The sequence below is a fragment of the Borostomias antarcticus genome (genome assembly GCF_949987555.1).
Source record: "Borostomias antarcticus genome assembly, chromosome: 22".
NCBI lineage: Eukaryota > Metazoa > Chordata > Actinopteri > Stomiiformes > Stomiidae > Borostomias > Borostomias antarcticus.
The window spans coordinates 20,691,731-20,719,230 of NC_140255.1; the positions used below are offsets into that span (position 1 = coordinate 20,691,731).

Genomic DNA, 27,500 nt, shown 5'->3' on the forward strand with positions numbered 1-27,500 from the left:
CAGAGCTGAGTACCAGGCCTGATGCTCCACTCTGGGATTCTGCTGGTTTCACTGGCTGTATTAATCCTGCTCTGTAGGGTTAGGATATATTAATCCTGCTCTGTAGGGTTAGGATATATTAATCCTGCTCTGTAGGGTTAGGATATATTAATCCTGCTCTGTAGGGTTAGGATATATTAATCCTGCTCTGTAGTGTTAGGATATATTAATCCTGCTCTGTAGTGTTAGGATATATTAATCCTGCTCTGTAGGGTTAGGATATATTAATCCTGCTCTGTAGGGTTAGGATATATTAATCCTGCTCTGTAGGGTTAGGATATATTAGCCCTGCTTACTGTAGGGTTAGGGTTAGACTATAGCCCTGCTTACTGTAGGGTTAGAGTGTTGCTCGTCAGTACAGTATGGTTTCCACCCTTAATTTGCCCACGCTGTTTTCGATCTCAGATCGTCTGACTTGCCAAATTACATGACGACCCTTAAACACGCTTTAGGCAGCTACGCCACCAAAAAGCTGTGCTTCAATGGTGTGGGTGGGCGGGATTCATACTGAGGAGTGAGTGTAACCAGTCAAACTCGGTTACATACGCACTTCAAGTCACTTTATTTAGCCTACTGTCATTGCACAATCATCTACTGAATAATCTCCATACAGGTCCCAGTAGGCTACTTAATTGCGTGTCGTTTTAAACTACTCCGGAAGTATCCACCTCTATCTATTTAGGGAAAACCTTTTTCATGATTTCCAAACGTGTTTGTGGATTAAGCCATCTATCCCGTCTCCCTGGTACCCGTCTCCTTGGTACCCGCTGTGTCCTTGTACCTAGAAGGTTGTTGTCATAGCAACGACACCATCCATGAAGCCAAAATAAATCACGCCTTTCGTGACTACACGAGACAGACGGCTGGACGAGAGAGAGGAGAACATTAAAGCCTAATCAATATCTGTCTACAGATCGATGCATTTTCAAGACGTAGCCTAAGGGTCGCCCATGAGAAAACCTGCTGTTCTTATTTCATTTTAGGCTGCCTACAACTCTACCATAAGGATGACGTCACTAGTCCTCATGGTGTCTATTCTATTGTGTGGACAGCAGTGGTTAGGGATTCGTGGGATTTCAAACTTGTTTACAAAAGACACTAATTTCTCATCATGACGGAAAACGAGTTAATTATCAAGACGCAGAATATTATAAGCCTATAAGCTACACACAAAGGATGGACCGAGGGCTCTGCCTGTGTCAGAGGTCTCATATGTCATTACCTGCAGACGGTGATGAGGTTCTTGCGTTCCACAGCCACGTTCCTGGAGGAGGGTTCCACAGCCACGTTCCTGGAGGAGACATCTTCCAACCAACCATCTGCCATCGCTGCCTGCATGCAAGCCTGCTCCCTCCGGAGATGCGCGGTACCCGCCCGCCCTCTGCTCCTGATCACGCCTCCCTCGAGAAACACGCTCCTCATGCGCTTCCTGATGCTCGTAGTGAACGCAGGTGAATCATTTGAGGGCAGTTTCAGGCTCCGAGGAACACCGAGGTACACGCACTGTCCGTGACAACAGACGGGCTAGTCTTTTCCAGTCAGTGATAAATGAGACGCCCTTCCCGTCACCACGCCCTCTGGCCACGCCCCCTGTCTGACCTCAGCATGATCTCATCACAGATAACCATGACGAGTCAGCGCAACTTCTGAGCAGGTGGGTCACTATGATAAACAATAACTAGGCTCAAATCAACATCGGCAGTCTGTTTTGGTCAGTAGACCTACGGTAATTAGGACAAAGCATACAGCTACAGTACAGGCATATACAATACAACACAACGCAACAACAGCACAACTTGGCACAACTCAACACACAATACAATTCAACAGGCCTTCAATCCTCTATCCCTGTAGACCTACAGTATAGACCTGTAGACCTACAGAACAGTATAGACTTATAAACCGACATTATAGACCGGTAGACCTACAGTACAGTATAGACCTGTAGACCTACATTATATACCAGTAGACCTACAGTCTAGCCCTGTAGACTCACAGTACAGTATAGCTCTGTAGAACTACAGTACAGACCTATAAACCTACAGTACAGTATAGACCTGTAGACCTACAGTACAGTGTAGACCTGTAGACCTACATTATAGACCTGTAGACCTACATTATAGACCTGTAGACCTACAGTATAGACCTGTAGACTTACAGTACAGTATAGACCTGTAGACCTACAGTACAGTATAGACCTGTAGACCTACAGTACAGTGTAGACCTGTAGACTTACAGTACAGTATAGACCTGTAGACCTACAGTACAGTATAGACCTGTAGACCTACAGTACAGTATAGACCTGTAGACCTACAGTATAGACCTGTAGACCTACAGTACAGTATACTGTAGATCTGTAGACTTACAGTACAGTATAGACCTGTAGACTTACAGCACAGTATACTGTAGATCTGTAGACTTACAGTACAGTATAGACCTGTAGACTTACAGCACAGTATACTGTAGATCTGTAGACTTACAGTACAGTATAGACCTGTAGACTTACAGCACAGTATACTGTAGATCTGTAGACTTACAGTACAGTGTAGACCTGTAGACCAACAGTACAGTATAGACCTGTAGACTTACAGCACAGTATACTGTAGACCTGTAGACATACAGTACAGTCTAGACCTCTAGACCTGCTACAATACAGTATAGACTTGTAGACCTACAGTACAGTCTAGACCTGCATGATGCTGTGCTGTGTGCTGACAGTGGCCTGGGCTGTTGGTCCTGGGTTGTTGGTCCTGGGTTGTTGGTCCTGGGTTGTTGATCCTGGGCTGTTGGTTCTGGGTTGTTGGTTCTGGGTTGTTGGTCCTGGGTTGTTGGTTCTGGGTTGTTGGTCCTGGGTTGTTGGTTCTGGGTTGTTGGTCCTGGGTTGTTGGTTCTGGGTTGTTGGTCCTGGGTTGTTGGTTCTGGGTTGTTGGTCCTGAGCTGTTGGTCGGGGAACTTGTTCGCTCTTTCATGCATTAATCATGTATTTCACAGCTGCAGGCTGAGCTGGACTGGTATATATCAGTACAGGCCGGACCACACAGATAGTTTGTCTACTAGACAATAAACCAGAAATATAAATAACACTGCCTGGTCAATAGCAGTGATCTATACCTAGTATTGGCACGATCTCCTCCTCTACAAGCAATTCTTATAGGCTAATCATTCACAGAAATCATAAATGATCAAGCCTACTGAAGAAGCTACAACAAATGTCCACAAGAGGGCGACTATATACCATATAATATTTCCCTGTATGGTAACAATGTCACAATGTTATCAGCTCATGAAAGGTATAGGCCATATTTGGATAGGGAGGATGGAACTATAGTATATGTAAGCTCTTCCCAGCATTGATTGCGTACGCTGTTTTTGTTCTGTTCACGTTCTGCGGAATAATGTCTACATTTGTCAGGTTCATAAGTATTTTTCATTTCCCCAGTGATTCAAGAGTAGGCCCGTCACCTATAGAGAGCTGAAACATAATGTCCACGTTTACATTTTAGGAAAGGGCCTGGTACGCCTGTTAGAGACTCCCTTACTGTCTCACACAACCCAGAACCTGTCATCATCGCCCCCTCTGAGACAGTTGGAGCAGCTGTGTTAGAGAGCGGTGAGGGGGTCCATGTGTTAGCGCTGGGTAAACAGGGCTAGACCGGACCAGAGAGAGTCTGAAGGGAGAGATTAACAAGTGTTATGTCACTAGACAAATGTTTCACAACCAAGGTCCAGATCACTGCGACAGTGTGTCTGGGTTTCAGGAGGCCCACCAGGCCACGTCTGCACTCCCGATAAAGTTCAATGTTCTCTTATTCTATTTCTGCAGCCTATTCATCAATCTATCACGTCCAAAGAGATTTGCAAACATTTTTTGCAGAGGTTTACCGCAATTCATTTGGAAAATTCACAGCTCCTCTTCACCTCCTAAGCCCATGCGAGGGCCAGGCTCTTCCTGGGCTGTCCGTTTGTAGTGAAGGGGTTATTATTAGACGTCTCCTACCTTAGTTTGGTGTTGGTGTTTACGTAGTGTTATGTGGATGTGAGGGAGCCAGCAGGGCTGTGAGTCGGGACGGTCAGTCCCTCAGAGGTTGACCAGGACCCGCCCGCTGCAGAGCTGCCCTGAGGGACGCCTGTGACATTCCTGACTGTGTTGTGAGGGCGTCTGGGGCAGAGAGGGCTCTGGGGTTGAAGGCTGGGGGTCGCCTTCTTGCCCTCTGGGCTGAACTCAGTGCTGTTTAGCCCATGCTCTCTTCTTCTGACAGAAGAGGGTTAAGGGTTAACCCTAACCCTAACCCTAACCCTAACTAAGAAGAAAGCATCACTATTGCTAATTGGAAATGTCAGCATGGCTAAACGGGAATTAGCTGCATGTTCATGAACAAATAGTCTAGTGTGTTGACACAAATACAAATGCTGTCTACCCCACCCTACAAACAAGCATGTCCCAAAACGTGGTGAAGACAATCAGACAATCAGACAGACAGACAATCAGACAGACAATCAGACAGACAGTCCGACCGACAGAGAGAGAGAGAGAGAGGAGAGAAGGGGAGCAGAAAGCCTGTCTTCTCAAACGGGGAGAGAGAGAGAGAGAGAGAGAGGAGAGAAGGGGAGCAGAGCAGAAACCCTGACCCTGTCTCAGGAGAGAAGGGGAGCAGAGCAGAAACCCTGACCCTGTCTCAGGAGAGAAGGGGAGCAGAGCAGGAACCCTGACCCAACCCTGTCTCAGGAGAGAAGGGGAGCAGAGCAGGAACCCTAACCCAACCCTGTCTCAGGAGAGTCAATATTTGCTGGCGGCGGAAAAGGAGCATCTCTACAGCTGCAGGAAGAGCGTCAGCACCACGGAATGATCTCTCTCACCACAAGAGACAGAGAGAGAGAACAACAGACAGAGAGAGACAGAGAACAAGAGAGAGAGACAGAGAGAGAGAACAAGAGAGAGACAGAGAGAGAGAACAAGAGAGAGACAGAGAGAGAGAACAAGAGACAGAGAGAACAACAGACAGAGAGAAACAGAGAGAGAGAACAAGAGACAGAGAGAGAACAACAGACAGAGAGAGACAGAGAGAGAGAACAAGAGAGAGAGACAGAGAGAGAACACGAGATAGAGAGAGACAGAGAGAGAGAACAAGAGACAGAGACAGAGAGAGAGAGAACAAGAGAGAGAGAACAAGAGACAGAGAGAGACAGAGAGAGAGAACAAGAGACAGAGACAGAGAGAGAGAGAACAAGAGAGAGAGACAGAGAGAGAACAGACAGAGAGAGAGAGAGAGAACAAGAGACAGAGAGAGACAGAGAGAGAGAACAAGAGAGAGAGACAGAGAGAGAGAGAACAAGAGAGAGAGACAGAGAGAGAACAAGAGACAGAGAGAGAGAGAGACAGAGAGAGAGAACAACAGACAGACAGAGACAGAGAGAGAGAACAAGAGACAGAGAGAGAGAGACAGAGAGAGAGAACAACAGACAGAGAGAGACAGAGAGAGAGAACAAGAGACAGAGAGAGAGAGACCGATAGAGAGAACAACAGACAGAGAGAGACAGAGAGAGACAGGGAGAGAGAACAAGAGAGAGAGACAGAGAGAGAGAGAACAAGAGAGAGAGACAGAGAGAGAGAACAAGAGACAGAGAGAGAGAGACCGATAGAGAGAACAACAGACAGAGAGAGACAGGGAGAGAACAACAGACAGAGAGACAGACATGGAGAGAGAGAGAGAGTGTCCATACCTCAATATCTGAGAGGTGTATTGTACATACTGTACAGTAAGTGATAGATGGGGTATGCAAGGGTTTGTGTGTGCGTGTGTGTGTGTGGGGGGGGGGGGGTATTTCTGCTTGTACAGTATGTGCGTGGATCCATGCCTGAGTGTGAGTGAGCGAGTGAGTGAGTGAGTGAGTGAGTGAGCGTGTGAGCGAGTGAGTGAGTGAGTGAGTGAGTGAGTGAGTGAGTGAGTGAGTCAGTCACTGTCATATTTAGGTTCAAATGTGGAGACACTTCGGCCCGTCTGGCCTCCTAACCCCCTCCCCCCTCTCTTTGAAGATGTCACCACCAATCACAGCGGAGTCGAGAGGTCAGGGGGGACCAATCACAGCGGAGTCGAGAGGTCAGGGGGGACCAATCACAGCGGAGTCGAGAGGTCAGGGGGGACCAATCACAGCGGAGTCGAGAGGTCAGGGTGGAACAATCTCAGTACCCCCCCCCCCCCCACCTCACTATTGTGTGGTCTGCTTGAATGTGGAGCAGCTCTACCAGGGGTCTGTCTGGAACGGGACTGGCAGCGTTAGGAGTTGTGTTAAACGATGCTGATGAGGAGGTGTGGTTCTGGGGGAGGAGGTGTGGTTCTGGGGGAGGAGGTGTGGTTCTGGGGGAGGAGGTGTGGTTCTGGGGAAGCGATGCTGGGGGAGGAGGTGTGGTTCTGGGGGAGGAGGTGTGGTTCTGGGGGAGGAGGTGTGGTTCTGGGGGAGGAGGTGTGGTTCTGGGGGAGGAGGTGTGGTTCTGGGTCTGAGCAGACAGACGCAGCATTGTTTGACCAGCCCTGGCACCGGATGGACCAGGCAGGGGACACACATCCTTCTATGTATGCCTACTGTATCTACCCTGCACCTACCCTACCCTACCCACCCAGCCTACTGTATCTACCCTACCCACCCAGCCTACTGTATCTACCCTGCACCTACCCTACCCTACCCACCCAGTCTACCGTATCTACCCTACCCTACCCACCCAGCCTACCGTATCTAACCAGCACCTACCCTACTCTACCCACCCAGCCTACCGTATCTACCCTACCCAGCCTTCTGTATCTACCCTACCCTACCCACCCAGCCTACTGTATCTACCCTACCCTACCCACCCAGCCTACTGTATCTACCCTGCACCTACCCTACTCTACCCACCCAGCCTACCGTATCTACCCTACCCTACCCACCCAGCCTACCGTATCTACCCTACCCTACCCACCCAGCCTACTGTATCTACCCTGCACCTACCCTACTCTACCCACCCAGCCTACTGTATCTACCCTACCCACCCAGCCTACTGTATCTACCCTACCCACCCAGCCTACTGTATCTACCCTGCACCTACCCTACTCTACCCACCCAGCCTACCGTATCTACCCTGCACCTACCCTACTCTACCCAGCCAGCCTACTGTATCTACCCTACCCTACCCACCCAGCCTACTGTATCTACCCTACCCTACCCACCCAGCCTACTGTATCTACCCTGCATCTACCCACCCAGCCTACCGTATCTACCCTACCCTACCCAGCCAGCCTACTGTATCTACACTACCCTACCCACCCAGACTACTGCACCCTGCCTACTGTATCTACCCTGCACCTACCCTACCCTACCCACCCAGCCTACCAAGCCTACTGTATCTACCCTACCCAGCCTTCTGTATCTACCCTACCCACCCAGCCTACTGTATCTACACTACCCTACCCACCCAGCCTACTGTATCTACCCTACCCTACCCACCCAGCCTACTGTATCTACCCTACCCACCCAGCCTACTGTATCTACCCTGCACCTGCCCTACCCACCCAGCCTACCGTATCTACCCTACCCAGCCTACTGTATCTACCCTACCCTACCCACCCAGCCTACTGTATCTACTCTACCCTACCCACCCAGCCTACTGTATCTACCCTACCCAGCCTACTGTATCTACCCTACCCTACCCACCCAGCCTACTGTATCTACCCTACCCAGCCTACTGTATCTACCCACCCAGCCTACTGTATCTACCCTACCCTACCCAGCCTACTGTATCTACCCTACCCTACCCACCCAGCCTACTGTATCTACCCTACCCTACCCACCCAGCCTACTTTATGTACCCTGCCTGTCTGCTCCTCCCAGACCCACCCTGAGTCATTACTGTAATCACATCAAAAAGAGGACACACATGTTTTTTTTTACAAAAGAGAGGCCAATTTTAATGAGCTACATTTTGTAATTTTCTAATAAATATCAAGCTCTGTACCATCTTACACAAACCTGACACATAGCTTATCCTTAATCAATGACCACAGTCCTTTCTGTGATGTCATTGTGGGCTGCACCCTCTTCCTGAAATTACACCAATTAAAGTACATACAAATATACAGTACATACCAGTGTGCTGTAGCTGATTAAAACAACTCTGTGTGATGTCTGAATTATTCCTGATCAGACGGGCGTCTCATTGATGAGTCGTTGAAGAGTGCCCAGTGTAATTTTCGACCCACTCTAAGGTTAAAGGACAATGCTCGTTTTTGACAACCTGGACCTTATTTAAGACATATTACAAGACGTTTGACTCACCGAGATCACTTTGGTGTAGTTCGGAGGCCTGTAGAAGAAATGTAAAATCCAGCGCGAGCCAGTATATCCATGTAATGGCGGTGATCGGGGCAACGAGAATGCAGCTTCTAAAAATCTATTTTCTGCCGCGAAACGGTTGTTTTCATCAATCTGTCTTGATGAATCGCTAGTTGTGCTTACATAGAGAGCATAGGCCTGTTGTGGTATTTCCCATGCCTCTGTAATATGATCTTTAGAAACTCGTTAGACACGAAATAGCTTCCTCACTTGCTCCAGCACGCATGCGCACAGCGTGCTGGAGCAACGATTGCGCGCTGTGCGCATTAGTGCTGGAGCAAGTGAGGAAGCTATTTAGTTTCGAAAGACGTTTCTAAAGATCATGGCATGTGAAAACCACAACAGTTATGCTCTATGTAAGCACAACTAGCGATTCATCCAGACAGATTGATGAAAACAACCATTTCGCGGCAGAAAATAGATTTTTAGAAGCTGCATTCTCGTTGCCCCGATCACCGCCATTACATGGATATACTGGCTCGCGCTGGATTTTACATTTCTTCTACAGGCCTCCGAACTACACCAAAGTGATCTCGGTGAGTCAAACGTCTTATAATATGTCGTAAATAAGGTCCAGGTTGTCAAAAACGAGCATTGTCCTTTAATGCATCGTAGGGTTAATGTTGTAAAATGTAGTAGCTTTGTAACTACCACCATTGGAATCCTTGACCCTGAAAATGTAGGTTTAGAAGTTAAAAATCAATGTTTATTGATTTTAATAGCTTATTTAGAAGCCAAGATATTTAAAAAACTACATTTTCGGTAGCCATCTTTGAAATTCCAATATGGCCGCCATACAGACATCTGGGCAAATGGAAACATGGATTTTCTGATTCCTTAGACATTACCCTTTCCAAAAATATATAGTTTAGCAAATCCCTCCAAAAATCCCACAAAAGTTAAAATCAAGTTTAATCAAAGTTAAAATCAAGCTAAAATCAACAGCTGGCATGTGAAGGCTCACAGGATGAACCAGTCTATAAACAGCTGGCGTGTGAGCGCTCACAGGATGAACCAGTCTATAAACAGCTGGCGTGTGAGCGCTCACAGGATGAACCAGTCTATAAACAGCTGGCGTGTGAGCGCTCACAGGATGAACCAGTCTATAAACAGCTGGCGTGTGAGCGCTCATGCTCATGAAACAGTCTATAAACAGCTGGCGTGTGAGCGCTCACAGGATGAACCAGTCTATAAACAGCTGGCGTGTGAGCGCTCATGCTCATGAAACAGTCTATAAACAGCTGGCGTGTGAAGGCTCACAGGATGAAACAGTCTATAAACAGCTGGCGTGTGAGCGCTCACGCTCATGAAACAGTATAAACGCTCACAGGATGGTCTCCAGCTCCTCCCGGACCTCCTCCCCTCTGGACAGTCTGGGCAGGGACTCAGTAGCTCCGCCCTCTTCCTGGACCCCCTCATTGGCTCTGGAGCACCTGGTGAGGGTCCCTGTCTGCACGGCCCCTCCCACTGGCCCCGCCCCTGGCCCTGGCCCAGCCCCCGGCCTCCTGGCGACCAGCTCCTGCGGGGGGCTCGGCGTCTCCGTGTCTCTGGGGACGTAACCGGGCAGGTTGGTGAGGGGGTGAAACGAGGCGAGGCGTCTGACTCCGCCCCCGCCTCCTCCGGCCCCGCCCCCGCCCGCCCCGGCCGTGCCGAGGGGGAGTCCTCTGGGATTGGCCACGGTCAGGCTCACGCTGTGGGTGGTGGTGTGTGACATCATGCCGCCGTAGTAACAGCTGCCGCCGCCGCCGCTGCTCGTCGTCCGGGACTTGGGTTTGAGGTCCAGCGCCAGGCTCCGCCTCAGCCACGCCTTCTTCACCTCCGCTTGCACCTGATTGGACGGCAGGGGAGTCCTCTGTTTGTACACGCTCTGTATGGCTTCACCTACTGAACACAGACCTGAGCAGCGCTGGGCTGTACTCACCTCCCCGTTGCAGAAGCAGTAGATGAAAGCTACAAAGAAACCCTGGAAGGACATAAGGGAGCAAAATTCTCAATTAGAAAATAACAACAACAAAATGATTGTTTAGATGAGTTGGGAGTGTGTGTGTTGAAGTGTGAGTTGGGAGTGTGTGTGTTGAAGTGTGTGTGTGTATGTGTTCAGTCAGACCTGGGAGGAGTTGAAGAACATCTCGTAGTGCATCTGGACCTGCCAGAGCAGGCCGGTCACCTCGGTGTAGGGCAGGGCCATGAACACCATGTAGTGCACCCCGAACAGGGGCATCAGCACCAGCGTGGACTTCAGCAGCTTCCTGCACACGGACAACAGGGGACAGCTGTGACCCTTCAGTGACCTTTCACTGTGTCTCAGGTTATAAGACTTCCTCGTTCTAGAGAACAAAAAAAACGTTCTACTACTGTATCTTTATTTGAAAAAGTTCAACCGTACAGATAGATCAACTAGGTTTGGAGGTGGGTTGTTTTTACAGGTTATGGGTGATAGGTAGAAAGTCTGTAGACACGCCCACTCGCACTGCTGTCTGGTCTCTGACAGTTACAGAGTCTGTAGACACAAACGCTTGGGGTGAGTTCAGTCTGAAAATGGTGTGCACCGCTTTGCTACACTTTCTGGGTTGAAAGTCATGTTTCCTCGAAACAGTGTGAAATGGTGTGCAACGGGATTTGAGGCAGGTTTTCTCTTGTTTGGTGGGCGTGTCAGAGGTTTTACCCTATCAGTAGTCTCGCATAGCCAGACCTATCTCCACACTTCGTTTACACTGTGCCAGTGCCGGAGACAGGTCTGGCTGGACATATTACCATTCTGCAATAGGGGGGAAAAAAACACAGTATTTCTTTAAACCAATCACAGTCGTCTTGGGCGGAGCCAGCCCTGGACGCAGCAACGGTGCTCTTGCAAAATAGTCTGGATCGAATCTGATTGGTGCCGAGAGAATCTCTCGGCCCGAATCAGATTAATTTGCCATAGGTGCAACGCTGGTGTAACACACAGGGTGTTCAACGCACCACTGTTTCCATTTCAATAAACGTTGAAATGTTTGCAACATTTTGTTGACGTTGAACTCGCCCCTATACTGCTGCCTGTTCTGTGATAGGAAGAGAGTCTGTAGACACGCCCACCTGTACTGCTGCCTGATCCCTGATAGGTAGAGGGTCTTTAGACACGCCCATCTGGTCTCTGATAGGTAGAGAGTCTGTAGACACGCCCATCTGTATTGCTGTCTGGTCTGTGATAGGAAGAGGGTCTGTAGACACGCCCACCTGGTCTGTGATAGGTAGAGGGTCTGTAGACTCGCCCACCTGTACTGCTGTCTGGTCTCTGATAGGTAGAGGGTCTGTAGACACGCCCACCTGTACTGCTGCCTGATCCCTGATAGGTAGAGGGTCTGTAGACACGCCCACCTGGTCTCTGATAGGTAGAGAGTCTGTAGACACGCCCATCTGTATTGCTGTCTGGTCTGTGATAGGAAGAGGGTCTGTAGACAAGCCCACCTGGTGTGTGATAGGTAGAGGGTCTGTAGACACGCCCACCTGGTGTGTGATAGGTAGAGGGTCTGTAGACACGCCCACCTGTACTGCTGCCGGGGGTCCAGGGTGCCGGTGTTGGTCTCCCACAGCTTGGAAGCCAGGACTCTGATGATGTTGAGGAACAGGAAGAAGTTCACCTGCAGGAAGGACAGAAGAAGAATATTCTGTAGTTTCTGCTGACGGGTGGCTCATGGGAGATGAACCAGGACAGAAACAATCTCTACTCTACTCTCTCTCTCTCTCTCTGTCTCTCTCTGACTCTCCATCTCTCTCCCTTTATCCCCTCTTTCTCTTTCTCTCTCTCTGTCTCTCTCCCTCTGTGTCTCTCACTCTCCATCTCTCTCTTTCTCTCCCTCTCTCCCTCTCTCTCTCTCTCTCTGCATCCGGGTGATGCAAAGGATGCTGGAGGAGGTGACGCGTCCTCTTCAGGGAGGCGTTGGAGAGAGAGGCAGTCGGCGGAGCGTCACAGGAGCGGCTGCTCTTTCCACAGTTGGACGGGGCCCTTCTGTCCTTCAGAACACCTGAACTGAACCACGTCAGCGATGTGTCCAGGAAAGGCCTGGACCACATCACGCTCAGAGTCCTGCACATGATCTCGCTAACCGGTCTGTCAGAGTCGAGGTGGTCGGGGGTGTTCCCGTCAGGGGCGTTTCCACCGGGGGTGTTCCCACCGGGGGCGTTTCCACCGGGGGCATTTCCACCAGGGGCGTTTCCACTGGGGGTGTTCCCACCGGGGGCGTTTCCACCGGGGGCATTTCCACCAGGGGCGTTTCCACTGGGGGTGTCCCCGCGACGCCGCTGGAAGTCCCTGTACAGACCTCCCACTGAGAAAAGGACTGCGGATCTCCAGTGGATTGTGCACGGGGCTGTGGCCACAAACAGACAGAACAAATCCAGCCAAGAGTAACAAGTCGCTGTCCCTTCTGTCAGGAGGAAGAGACACTTGAACACCTATGGTTGAGATGTCCCAGGTTGGGGCAGTTGTTTCAGTTAGTATGCCAGTGGATGGTAGGGCTGGGGGAGGACTTGGAGGAGTGCAGGTTTATTCTTGGTCCAAGCTACAGTGGTCCACTACGCAAAAGGGTCAGCCTGGTCAATTTCCTGTTTTTAGAGGCAGAAATGGGTATCTGGTTGACGAGGAGAAACAAGTTAAAAGGGGCGGGGTCTGTGGACCCAGAGCTGATGATCACGGAACTTGTTGCAGCTCGACTACGAGTTGAGTTCACATGTTATACACCCTAACCCTAACCCTAACCCTGACCTCCAATGAGGAGGAGTTCATGGGCAAGTGACAAGAAGACAACAATCTTCTGGAAAAATTTCTGGAATTTTAAAGTGTTTTGTATGTGTGTGCAGTTGGTTTTAATTTTTCATTGGGGGCCAAGCAGCGAAGTTGCGTAGGCCACCATTGTCTTTGTTTGTTAACTTTTCTTATTATTATTATTATTCAGCAACTTCTTCTTCTGTCATTGGAGTCTATGGCAGCCCATAGAACCGTATGGTAAAAAGTTGCGAAACTTGGCACACTCATTCATGACAGTCCCCTGAGTATTGTCACCAGGGCCCCGTAATAACATATCCAGGATAACTTTTGTAGAAGAAATTTAAAATCCAGCGCGAGCCAAGTATATCCATGTAATGGCGGTGGTGGGGGCACCGAGAATGCAGTTTCTAAAAATCTATTTTCGCTAGTTGTGCTTACATAGAGCGTAGGCCTGTTGTGGTTTTTTACATGCTAAAAATCTAATCGCTAGTTGTGCTTACATAGAGCGTAGGCCTGTTGTGGTTTTTTACATGCCTCTGTAATATGATCTTTAGAAACATCTTTAGACACGCGCTGTGCGCATGCGTGTTGGAGCAAGTGGGGAAGCTATTTCGTTTCGAAAGACGTTTCGAAAGATCATATTACAGAGGCATGTGAACAACCACAACAGGCCTACGCTCTATGTAAGCACAACTAGCGATTCATAAAGACAGATTGATGAAAACAACCGTTTCGCGGCAGAAAATAGATTTTTAGAAACTGCATTCTCGGTGCCCCCACCACCGCCATTACATGGATATACTGGCTCGCGCTGGATTTTAAATTTCTTCTACATGCCTCCGAACTACACCAAAGTGATCTCGGTGAGTCAAACGTCTTATAATATGTCGTAAATAAGGTCCAGGTTGTCAAAAACAAGCATTGTCCTTTAAGAACCTCTCACTGTTCGCGCACAGCAGATTATTGTTTAATTCGCACACTGAAGTTCCATATAGAATATTAACGTCCATATGCCTTTTTCCAAGTGAATTGATCAGTCAGCGGGCAGTGCTTCATACGTTTTGATCCATAATCTGGAACTTAACCTGCCCCGGAGCAGGTTAGCTCGGCAGCATAAGTTAGCCTACCACAGCGATATAGCACAGTGAAAGGTGAACTACCTTCGTAGTACGGATAAACCAGGCTTGAACCTGAAGTTATCACGCTAACCCCGTAATCCTGTTTCGTAGTACAGGGCCCAGGTCTCATGTCGTCATCTCACACACTCTAGCGCCACCAACGTGTCAAACTTGCCTCAAGCCGAGTTCAACACACCCTGTGCGGTCATTTCTGCCATATTGGATTTTCCGCCAATTTAAATTTTGTGAAAAACACTTAAAATGTATCTCCTCCTAATGTCTATTAAATTCTTACAGGGATTTAGAATTTTCAAAAGCGTTCGCCCGTTACAGCTAATTGAAATTGGCCTTGGAGCCACCAAACAGGAAGTGGTGTCGTATCTCCGCAATGTTTTGAGGTATCGAAACCTCATTTGGCAGAGTCATCGAGGACATGTCCCTGTCCCGTCAGCAAGTCTCATCTCAACACCTCAAACGCTCTAGCGCCACCAACGTGTCACAGTTGGAGGTGCATCAATGCTGAAACGTATGCCCGATTTTCTGAATTCAAGTGCCACTGGATTCCTTCGATCAAGCCAAGTTCAAGACCACCTATTAGCTAATGTCCGCCATATTGGATTTTCCACCATGTTGGATTTTGTGAAAAACACTTTAAATGTATGACCTTTCACCAATCTACACGAAACTCAGTATGCACAATCTATAGACAAATGTCTACAAAATTCTTACAAGGATTTTTGATCTTCGAAAGCGTTCGCCAATCAGAACCAATCGAAATTGGTGTCAAAGTCGCCAAACAGGAAGTGCTAGCGCTACCAACCTGTCAAAGTTGGAAGTGAGTTTATTCTGAACCGTATGCCAGATTTTCAAAACTGCGGTAGGGATTCGAATCCCTATGGTATGTTTCACTTGTTGTCTTTGATGCGCTGGTCGCGCGTCCTGCTTGGCCCCCACATTGCTGCTTGCAGCTATATTTAATTTATATGTTTATTCGGTGGAATGGCCTGATCCTTGAAGGTACTAATTGAGCCAATAAACGGATTGCTAACGGTCTATCTTTCTTTGTCTCCGTCTCTGTCTCTCACTCTGTCTCTCTCTCTCTCATTGTCTGTCTGCCTCTCTCTCTCTCTCTCTCTCTCTCTCTTTCTATCTCACTGTCTGTCTGCCTCTCTCTCTCTGTCTCTCTCACTGTCTGTCTGCCTCTCTCTCTCTCTCACTCTCTCTCTCTCTCACCACGATGGCGGCCAGGATGGGGACCTGGTAGATCCACTTCAGGTTTCCTGCGCTGAGGTCCCAACACCTGCAGACAGGAACGCAACTGAGTGTCCATTTCTGTTTATGTGTGTGTGTGTGTGCATGTGTGCGTGTGTGTGTGTGTAGGTGTGTGTGTGTGTGCGTGCTGTGTGTAGGTGTATGTGTGCGTGTGTGTGCATGCCTATGCATTAATGTTTGCTTATTCACTGTGGTGTAGAAGCACACACAATGTTGCAGAAAGTGACTCACTGCGTGTCGGCCAGCGATGCTCGAACACTGACCCAGATGGACACAAACACCGCGGGCACTCCTGGGGGGAGGGAGGAGGGGGAGGGAGGGAGGAGGGGGGGGAGGGAGGGAGGAGGAGGGATGAGCAGAGAAGAGGCATCGCCTCAACTACCTTCTACAGCCATGATAGACAACACTGCCCAGGGATATAGTGGTGACTTTTAAGTCAATCAATCAATCAATCAATCAATCAATCAATCAATCAATCAATCAATCAATCAATCAATCAATCAATCAATCAATCAATCAATCAATCAACCCATAAATCAATCAATCTATCAGCCAATCACCCCAGCCGATGATGGTGAGGGCCCACAGGTAGTTCTTGTCGGACAGGAAGGCCATAAAGATGAGGCTGTGCAGGTACAGCCCCTCCACCAGGATCCAGTAGTGATTGGTCGCCAGGAAGTACAGGAAGAGCGTGACCGCCACCTTGCAGCCCACCTGATGACATCACAAAAGGGACGGTGGTCACCTGACACTGACTTATTACCTTTCAGTCAGAACACTGGCCGTGTTGGAATGTCCATACTATGTATATAGTACATACTATATAGTACGCCAGATGTAGCTTCTGTAGTTTCTACATCAAAATTGTGCCTGCTACATCTGGCGTACTATATATATAGTAGGTACTACATATTCCCGAACCCCAAAATGATGCCTACAAAAAATTTATCGAGAGGATGCTATTCCGGAAACAAGATGGCGATTTGAGTGAAACGTCATGGCACGTCACCGTACAGTTTCTGGTTTACCAAAAATTGTACCAATCCTACCATCCAACCACCCTACCATCCAACCACCCTACCACCCTACCATCCAACCATCCAACCACCCTACCATCCAACCATCCTACCACCCTACCATCCAACCACCCTACCATCCAACCATCCTACCATCCTACCACCCTACCATCCAACCATCCTACCACCCTACCATCCAACCATCCAACCACCCTACCATCCAACCATCCTACCATCCAACCATCCTACCACCCTACCATCCAACCATCCAACCACCCTACCATCCAACCACCCTACCATCCTACCATCCAACCATCCAACCACCCTACCATCCTACCATCCTACCACCCTACCATCCAACCATCCAACCACCCTACCATCCAACCACCCTACCATCCAACCATCCAACCATCCTACCACCCTACCATCCTACCATCCAACCACCCTACCATCCTACCACCCTACCATCCAACCATCCTACCACCCTACCACCCTACCATCCAACCATCCTACCATCCAACCATCCTACCACCCTACCATCCAACCATCCTACCATCCAACCATCCTACCATCCAACCATCCAACTATCCAACCATCCAACCATCCAACCACCCTACCATCCAACCATCCTACCACCCTACCATCCAACCATCCAACCATCCAACCATCCTACCACCCAACCATCCAACCACCCTACCATCCAACCACCCTACCATCCAACCATCCAACCATCCTACCACCCTACTATCCAACCATCCAACCATCCTACCACCCTACCATCCAACCATCCTACCACCCTACCATCCAACCACCCTACCACCCTACCATCCAACCATCCTACCACCCTACCATCCAACCATCCAACCATCCAACCATCCAACCATCCAACCATCCTACCATCCAACCACTCTACCACCCTACTATCCAACCATCCAACCATCCAACCATCCTACCATCCAACCATCCAACCATCCAACCACCCTACCATCCAACCATCCTACCATCCTACCATCCAACCACCCTACCATCCTACCACCCTACCACCCTACCATCCAACCATCCTACCATCCAACCATCCAACCATCCTACCACCCTACCATCCAACCATCCTACCACCCTACCATCCAACCACCCTACCATCCAACCATCCAACCACCCTACCATCCAGCCACCCTACCATCCTACCACCCTACCATCCAACCATCCAACCATCCTACCACCCTAACATCCAACCATCCTACCACCCTACCATCCAACCATCCAACCATCCTACCACCCTACCATCCAACCATTCTACCACCCTACCATCCAGCCATCCTACCATCCAACCATCCAACCACCCTACCATCCTGCCATACAACCATCCTACCACCCTACCATCCAACCACCCTACCATCCAACCACCCTACCATCCAACCATCCAACCATCCAACCACCCTACCATCCAACCATCCAACCATCCTACCACCCTACCACCCTACCATCCAACCACCCTACCACCCTACCATCCAACCATCCAACCACCCTACCATCCAACCATCCAACCATCCTACCATCCAACCATCCAACCATCCTACCATCCTACCATCCAGCCACCCTACCATCCAACCATCCAACCATCCAACCACCCTACCACCCTACCATCCAACCATCCTACCATCCAACCATCCAACCACCCTACCACCCTACCATCCAACCATCCTACCACCCTACCATCCAACCATCCAACCATCCTACCACCCTACCACCCTACCACCCTACCACCCTACCATCCAGCCACCCTACCATCCAACCATCCTACCATCCTACTACCCTACCATCCAACCATCCTACCACCCTACCATCCAACCATCCAGCCATCTTGCCATCCTACCATCCAGCCATCCTACCACCCTACCATCCAACCATCCTACCACCCTACCATCCAACCATCCAGCCACCCTACCATCCAACCATCCAACCATCCAGCCACCCTACCATCCAACCATCCAGCCATCCAACCACCCTACCATCCAACCACCCTACCATCCTACCATCCAACCATCCTACCATCTAACCATCCAACCATCCTACCACCCTACCATCCAACCATTCTACCACCCTACCATCCAGCCATCCTACCATCCAACCATCCAACCACCCTACCATCCTGCCATACAACCATCCTACCACCCTACCATCCAACCACCCTACCATCCAACCACCCTACCATCCAACCATCCAACCATCCAACCACCCTACCATCCAACCATCCAACCATCCTACCACCCTACCACCCTACCATCCAACCACCCTACCACCCTACCATCCAACCATCCAACCACCCTACCATCCAACCATCCAACCATCCTACCATCCAACCATCCAACCATCCTACCATCCTACCATCCAGCCACCCTACCATCCAACCATCCAACCATCCAACCACCCTACCACCCTACCATCCAACCATCCTACCATCCAACCATCCAACCACCCTACCACCCTACCATCCAACCATCCTACCACCCTACCATCCAACCATCCAACCATCCTACCACCCTACCACCCTACCACCCTACCACCCTACCATCCAGCCACCCTACCATCCAACCATCCTACCATCCTACTACCCTACCATCCAACCATCCTACCACCCTACCATCCAACCATCCAGCCATCTTGCCATCCTACCATCCAGCCATCCTACCACCCTACCATCCAACCATCCTACCACCCTACCATCCAACCATCCAGCCACCCTACCATCCAACCATCCAACCATCCAGCCACCCTACCATCCAACCATCCAGCCATCCAACCACCCTACCATCCAACCACCCTACCATCCTACCATCCAACCATCCTACCATCTAACCATCCAACCATCCTACCATCCAACCATCCTACCACCCTACCATCCTACCATCCAACCATCCTACCACCCTACCACCCTACCATCCTACCATCCAACCACCCTACCATCCTACCATCCTACCATCCAGCCACCCTACCATCCTACCATCCTACCACCCTACCATCCAACCATCCTACCACCCTACCATCCAGCCACCCTACCATCCTACCATCCTACCACCCTACCATCCAACCATCCTACCACCCTACCATCCAGCCACCCTACCATCCTACCATCCAACCATCCTACCACCCTACCATCCAACCATCCTACCACCCTACCACCCTACCATCCAACCATCCTACCACCCTACCATCCTACCATCCAGCCATCTTGCCATCCTACCATCCAGCCATCCTGCCACCCTACCATCCAACCATCCTACCATACAGCCATCCAGCCACCCTACCATCCTACCATCCTACCATCCTACCACCCTACCATCCAACCATCCTACCACCCTACCATCCAGCCACCCTACCATCCTACCATCCAACCACCCTACCATCCAACCATCCTACCACCCTACCATCCTACCATCCAGCCATCTTGCCATCCTACCATCCAGCCATCCTGCCACCCTACCATCCAACCATCCTACCATCCAACCATCCAGCCATCCTGCCATCCAACCACCCTACCATCCAGCCATCCTGCCATCCTACCATCCAGCCATCCTACCATCCAGCCATCCAGCCATCCTACCATCCTACCATCCAACCATCCAACCACCCTACCACCCAACCATCCTACCATCCTACCATCCAGCCATCCTGCCACCCTACCACCCTACCACCCTACCACCCTACCACCCTACCATCCAACCATCCAACCATCCTACCACCCTACCATCCAACCATCCTACCATCCAACCACCCTACCATCCTACCACCCTACCATCCAACCATCCTACCATCCAACCATCCAACCATCCTACCACCCTACCATCCAACCATCCTACCATCCAACCATCCTACCATCCAACCATCCAACTATCCAACCATCCAACCATCCAACCACCCTACCATCCAACCATCCAACCATCCTACCACCCTACCATCCAACCACCCTACCATCCAACCATCCTACCACCCTACCATCCAACCATCCTACCACCCTACCATCCAACCACCCTACCACCCTACCATCCAACCATCCAACCATCCAACCACCCTACCATCCAACCATCCTACCACCCTACCATCCAACCACCCTACCATCCAACCATCCATCCATCCAACCACCCTACCATCCAACCATCCAACCACCCTACCATCCAACCACCCTACCATCCAACCATCCAACCATCCAACCATCCAACCATCCTACCACCCAACCATCCAACCACCCTACCATCCAACCATCCTACCATCCAACCATCCAACCATCCTACCACCCTACCATCCAACCATCCAACCATCCTACCACCCTACCATCCAACCATCCTACCACCCTACCATCCAACCACCCTACCACCCTACCATCCAACCATCCTACCACCCTACCATCCAACCATCCAACCATCCAACCATCCTACCATCCAACCACTCTACCACCCTACTATCCAACCATCCAACCATCCAACCATCCAACCATCCTACCATCCAACCATCCAACCATCCAACCACCCTACCATCCAACCATCCTACCATCCTACCATCCAACCACCCTACCATCCTACCACCCTACCACCCTACGATCCAACCATCCTACCATCCAACCATCCAACCATCCTACCACCCTACCATCCAACCATCCTACCACCCTACCATCCAACCACCCTACCATCCAACCATCCAACCACCCTACCATCCAGCCACCCTACCATCCTACCACCCTACCATCCAACCATCCAACCATCCTACCACCCTACCATCCAACCATCCTACCACCCTACCATCCAACCATCCAACCATCCTACCACCCTACCATCCAACCATCCTACCACCCTACCATCCAGCCATCCTACCATCCAACCATCCAACCACCCTACCATCCTGCCATACAACCATCCTACCACCCTACCATCCAACCACCCTACCATCCAACCACTCTACCATCCAACCATCCAACCATCCAACCACCCTACCACCCTACCATCCAACCATCCAACCATCCAACCATCCTACCACCCTACCACCCTACCATCCAACCACCCTACCACCCTACCATCCAACCATCCAACCACCCTACCATCCAACCATCCAACCATCCTACCATCCAACCATCCAACCATCCTACCATCCAGCCACCCTACCATCCAACCATCCAACCATCCTACCATCCTACTACCCTACCATCCAACCATCCAACCATCCAACCACCCTACCATCCAACCATCCTACCACCCTACCATCCTACCATCCAGCCATCTTGCCATCCTACCATCCAGCCATCCTACCACCCTACCATCCAACCATCCAACCACCCTACCACCCTACCATCCAACCATCCTACCACCCTACCATCCAACCATCCAACCATCCTACCACCCTACCACCCTACCACCCTACTATCCAGCCACCCTACCATCCAACCATCCTACCATCCTACTACCCTACCATCCAACCATCCTACCACCCTACCATCCAACCATCCAGCCATCTTGCCATCCTACCATCCAGCCATCCTTCCACCCTACCATCCAACCATCCTACCACCCTACCATCCAACCATCCAGCCACCCTACCATCCAACCATCCAGCCATCCAACCACCCTACCATCCAACCACCCTACCATCCTACCATCCAACCATCCTACCATCTAACCATCCTACCATCCAACCATCCTACCATCCAACCATCCTACCACCCTACCACCCTACCATCCTACCATCCAACCACCCTACCATCCTACCATCCTACCATCCAGCCACCCTACCATCCTACCATCCTACCACCCTACCATCCAACCATCCTACCACCCTACCATCCAGCCACCCTACCATCCTACCATCCAACCATCCTACCACCCTACCATCCAACCATCCTACCACCCTACCACCCTACCATCCAACCATCCTACCATCCAGCCATCTTGCCATCCTACCATCCAGCCATCCTGCCACCCTACCATCCAACCATCCTACCATCCAGCCATCCAGCCACCCTACCATCCTACCATCCTACCACCCTACCATCCAACCATCCTACCACCCTACCATCCAGCCACCCTACCATCCTACCATCCAACCATCCTACCACCCTACCATCCAACCATCCTACCAACCCTACCATCCTACCATCCAGCCATCTTGCCATCCTACCATCCAGCCATCCTGCCACCCTACCATCCAACCATCCTACCATCCAACCATCCAGCCATCCTGCCATCCAACCACCCTACCATCCAACCATCCTGCCATCCTACCATCCAGCCATCCTACCATCCAGCCATCCAGCCATCCTACCATCCTACCATCCAGCCATCCTGCCACCCTACCACCCTACCACCCTACCATCCAGCCATCCTGCCACCCTACCACCCTACCATCCAACCATCCAACCATCCTGCCATCCTACCATCCAGCCATCCAACCATCCTGCCATCCTACTGTACCACCCTACCATCCTACCATCCTACTGTATCACCCTTGACCTCTGAACTCTACCATGTGTGGCCTCTGGCCCACGCTGTCAGCCTCAGCCTGGCCGTCGTCCGTCATGGCATACAGCACGGCGTCCTTCACGAAGATGCTGATAGCCCGACACACGAACGAGCTGAACAGATGGATGTGGATGTAGTTCCTGGTGCAGTGGAGACGCCTGGAGGAAGGGTGTGTGTGTGTGTGTGTGTGTGTGTGTGTGTGCGTGCGTGTGTGCGTGCGTGTGTGTGTGCGTGTGTATGTGTGTGTGTGTGTGTGTGCGTGTGTTAGGGAGAAAGAGAGAAAGAGAGAAAAACAGAATCAGTTGTTGTCAACGCCTCAAGACCTTTCTCTTATAACCCATAAAGTAGAATCTCTTAACCACAGTGCCCAGGATAACATGTGAACCAACTACAAGAACAACCTGGAACCCTCTCAGGAATCACTGAAGACTTCAGAACTGATCTGGGTCTAGATTACAGGCGAGTACAGGCCCACACCAGCCAGCGCATGGACACATGGACACCATCACACTGACACTGACAGGCATCCTGGGCCCCTCGGGGCCTCCGGACCTGTGTGACAGCTGCTGGATAACTACAAGATCTACGGGGAAGTGGAATCTCACGCTGACTGGGCCTGCGAAGGTTGAGTACAACCCAATTGACTTGCGTGTGTTTCTTAGTCAGCTGAAAACATTTCATAAATGCTGGTGGTGATTAATTTAGAATTATACTTTATTTATAAGAACTGTACTTGGTAATCTATTAGTAGATCATTTAATTTTGTCGGGTGCGATATTAATTGGTTGGTTTATTTTAGATTGGTGTGTTCTACGCAGAAATATACAAAAACTACGCTTTTCCAAATCAATGGTAGTTTGGTTTGAGTAACTGAGGTGAAGTTAACGTGTTTTGACTGGTGATAATGTGTTCTGAGGTGAAGTTAACATGTTTTGACTGGTGATGATGTGTTCTGAGGTGAAGCTGATGTGTTCTGACCTCTGAGGTGAAGCTGATGTTGTTGTTGTTCATAAGTGACATTGATGTGCTCTTACTTAAAGAAGCAGAGGATGGAGACAGCCACCAGCAGACACGCCAGGGAGATGGAGTAGCCGATGGTATACATCAGACGGAGACGCTCAAACACTTCCTGGAGAAAGAGGACACACTCAGCATGTGTGTTTGTCTGTATGCATACTGTGTGTGCGTATGTGTGTGTTTGTGTGTGTGTGTGTGTGTGTGTGTGTGCACGCGCGTGCACGTGTGTGTGTGTGTGTGAGATGAAATTTGTTCATGTCAAATTCTTTGAAGGGATTAGTTTCCCCTTGAAGTCTGTCTCCTTCTCTTGCTGTGAACTGGCCTCTGTGGAGGTGAAGACACAGGGCTGTCCTCATACTGTCCACCGAACAGTTCCTGACAAGACGGGTTTTGACACCATAATGGACTGATGAAGTTCACATAGCGTTTAAATATCAAATCATCTGAAGGCAATTCATGATAGCTTCGCTCAGGGAAATTCCTTGAAAGACTTTGATACTTTGACACTAGCAAATGTCAACACAAACTGAAATAGTCTCCTTCTTCTTCCTTTGGGTGTAGATGTTTCTCTTCCCCCCAAGCTCGGGGCCGAGGGGCTATCCTTTTACCACCCTGAGCCTGGGTGAGGGGTCACACGGGCTATATATCCAGGCACACCTCCAGGAGCCATGTCATCGTTTCGTAATCATCGTTTCGTCATCCACGACCATCAGGCCACGCATTCCGCTGAGTGCCCGATATATCGGACAGTCCTGGATGACGTGGTCTGTGGTTTGTTCCTCGGCGCCACACTTGCACGCCACACGGGATGCCAAGCCCCATCTGTGCATGGGGGGCGAGGCAGACACCTTCTCATGGTGCCCTCCATCAGTAGCTGTGATCAACCACCGTATGTGAAGCAAAGTCTGAGCGCCGCCAAAAACGGAGGGCCGCCACCCGGGCTGGTGTTAAGATCCACGTCATTGAGTCACACACACACACACACACACACACACACACACACACACACACACACACACACACACACACACACACACACACACACACTCTCACTGACCTCCTCCTGGCTCCGGTGACTAGAGGACAGGTAGGCGGTGCACTCGGTGTAGTTGGCCCAGGTGCGGTTGATGCTGGGAACCTGCTCCCAGAGGCCCGAGGCGTCACACTGCCGGTAGGCCTGTCCTGAGAGCATGAGAGGACCACGCCACACCATCACTACATTCACACTGGCTCACCATCTTCATCTGGGACCACACCATCACTACATTCACACTGGCTCACCATCTTCATCTAGGCAGCCTTTTATCTAACCATGTCAACTGAAGCCCTGGGTGAAGGGCTAGAGTTACAGGATCAGAGATAGAGTGTTTTGAAGGAGGCTGTATCTCTGTATGCATGTAAGTGAGGTCTGATCACATACAGTATATCCCAAGGGATTAAACAGACCGACTGTACTGTACTGTATTAGCAGGCTGGAAAAAATGTGCTGTGTTTCAACCAACACAAACACACACACAAACACACACACACACACATAGACATACCCTGATAAAAACGTATCAGTAAGGCAAATTGATGACTGGGATGTCATCTGTGAGGTTTTATAGCGTCAGTCTCCGGCCAGCCTGCGCTGACAGTAAGAACATGGCGGGTCGTCTGAGGGGCCCCTGGATGTTGGGTGGTCTGAGGGGCCCCTAGATGTTGGGTGGTCTGAGGGGCCCCTAGATGTTGAGTGGTCTGAGGGGCCCCTGGATGTTGGGTGGTCTGAGGGGCCCCTGCTGGGGTTCAGGAGCAGAGCTGCTGTTGAGGGCCGGGGGCATTCTCACCTCTGTGGTTGAAGTCGTAGATATACTTGGGACAGCGCACTGACACCAGCTCACCGGGCCGGCCCCAGGGCCAGCAGATGATCCCATCCCACTCCGGGAAACAGAACCCTTCTGGACCAAACACACAACACACAGCAAGCATGTGATCCACACAGCAATCATGTGATCCACACAGCAATCATGTGACACTCAGTATCTTACTCTGGCAGTACTATATGTATGGCATCCTATGGGTGAACTATCCTTTTAACAGTCAAGTTCCTTTAAATGTTCTTGTATGTCTCTCGTGATGTTATTGCAGTAGCTGTCAGGTTTCTCTCAGAGCGGGTTGTTAAAGTCGCACTGAAATGAAAAAAGCATTCTGTCCCATTTTGGTTCACATAATTGGTCATAGTGTTCACCTATTCAACGATGTATGCCCAAAAAATTACAAAATTCTACTTTTGTTGTAATCTTATATCAAACTATATAATTTCTTGCTTCCTTAGAAAACGGTAGGTCACGTGCAATGACGATAACAGGTACCTTAGATTTTTTTATTTTTTTTATTTTAATAATCTCACGACATCCACCCTTCAATCAACGCTATCCTTCTATCGAATCTGTCTAAAGTTCTTAAAACCCGTCCACTTGTCAATGTTCCAATCAAATTCCTCTAAACATATGCTCCACTCTCATAGATTTTTTTGCGTGGGAAATACGTCAAACTACGGAAGTTAGATGATCTCAAACGTCCGTTTCTGTCAGCGCTGTCAGGCTGCATCTCAAGAGGGATTCATTCCAGACAGTTGGTTTCCACAGTAAAACCATTAGCCTCGCTTATCAGAACAGATGATATTTACGCCACCACGTGACATAACAGATGATATCTACGCCACCACGTGACATAACAGATGACCGGGGCCTCTTATTGTGCCTCTGTGGTCATGTAGATGAATGTGTCCAGGATATTACATTGGTCACTTGAACTCAGTGACGTTAGTCCTTTATGTTCTATTGACGGTTGACAACAAAAGGATCGCATTAATAAAAAGCACTTAAAGCTGCATCAGATAACTCGGCAATTTCATGCAGAGAGAAAGAAACATTGGCCAATAGCATATTTAGGTGTATTCAGTATCCCAAAACAGCACTCTCTGAAACAGGCTCCGCCCACCTCTGACCGGGTCCAGCTGGGCCTGGATGCTCCTCTCACACTTGATATGAGCACCAATCAGGAGGTAGATCTGCTCATCGCGCGTGATGACGTCATCAGAGTCGATCTGTAGAGGGCGACAGGAAACATTATCACACATGCAATCATGTAAGAGGCAGGTGTTGGGCTTGTCTGAGTGTGGCACCACACTGAGAAGCACGCCGTCTCCAGGCTGGAGGGCTGATGTGTTGTGTTCATGAATCATAGTGTTCCGTCAGGATTAAGATACAAGAGCGTCCACCTCAGGGTGACAGCGGTTCATCCTCTGGGTCGGGTGGATCTCAAATGCCTTGTATGTGAAAAGCTTTGAGTGCTGGTGATCCGGCTTTCATTATTCATTCTATTCAGATGCTGGGTTTCCTGAGACAACATGTTCATCAACCTTCTTCTAGGGGAACAAACT

General features: G+C 50.0%; 2 protein-coding genes across 2 annotated transcripts in view; both read right to left on the minus strand.

The window, feature by feature from the left end:
• Positions 1–1,365, minus strand: part of LOC311323887 (RUN domain-containing protein 3A-like) — a gene marked incomplete at both ends in the record, with an annotated part of 17,026 nt that extends 15,661 nt beyond the window's left edge. Inside the window, one exon of the mRNA XM_084456187.1 lies at positions 1,262–1,365. Within this exon, the coding sequence (XP_084312313.1) occupies positions 1,262–1,365 (104 nt within the window). The remainder of the gene's footprint in view (positions 1–1,261) is intronic.
• An 8,362-nt stretch (positions 1,366–9,727) lies between these two features.
• Positions 9,728–27,500, minus strand: part of pth3r (parathyroid hormone 3 receptor) — a gene marked incomplete at both ends in the record, with an annotated part of 22,158 nt that continues 4,385 nt past the window's right edge. The window contains 12 exons of the mRNA XM_084456188.1: positions 9,728–10,231; positions 10,325–10,366; positions 10,511–10,652; positions 11,929–12,023; positions 15,502–15,568; positions 15,772–15,832; positions 16,101–16,254; positions 23,064–23,217; positions 24,094–24,188; positions 25,134–25,258; positions 25,903–26,013; positions 27,059–27,164. Coding sequence (XP_084312314.1) covers positions 9,728–10,231; positions 10,325–10,366; positions 10,511–10,652; positions 11,929–12,023; positions 15,502–15,568; positions 15,772–15,832; positions 16,101–16,254; positions 23,064–23,217; positions 24,094–24,188; positions 25,134–25,258; positions 25,903–26,013; positions 27,059–27,164 — 1,656 coding nt within the window. The remainder of the gene's footprint in view (positions 10,232–10,324; positions 10,367–10,510; positions 10,653–11,928; positions 12,024–15,501; positions 15,569–15,771; positions 15,833–16,100; positions 16,255–23,063; positions 23,218–24,093; positions 24,189–25,133; positions 25,259–25,902; positions 26,014–27,058; positions 27,165–27,500) is intronic.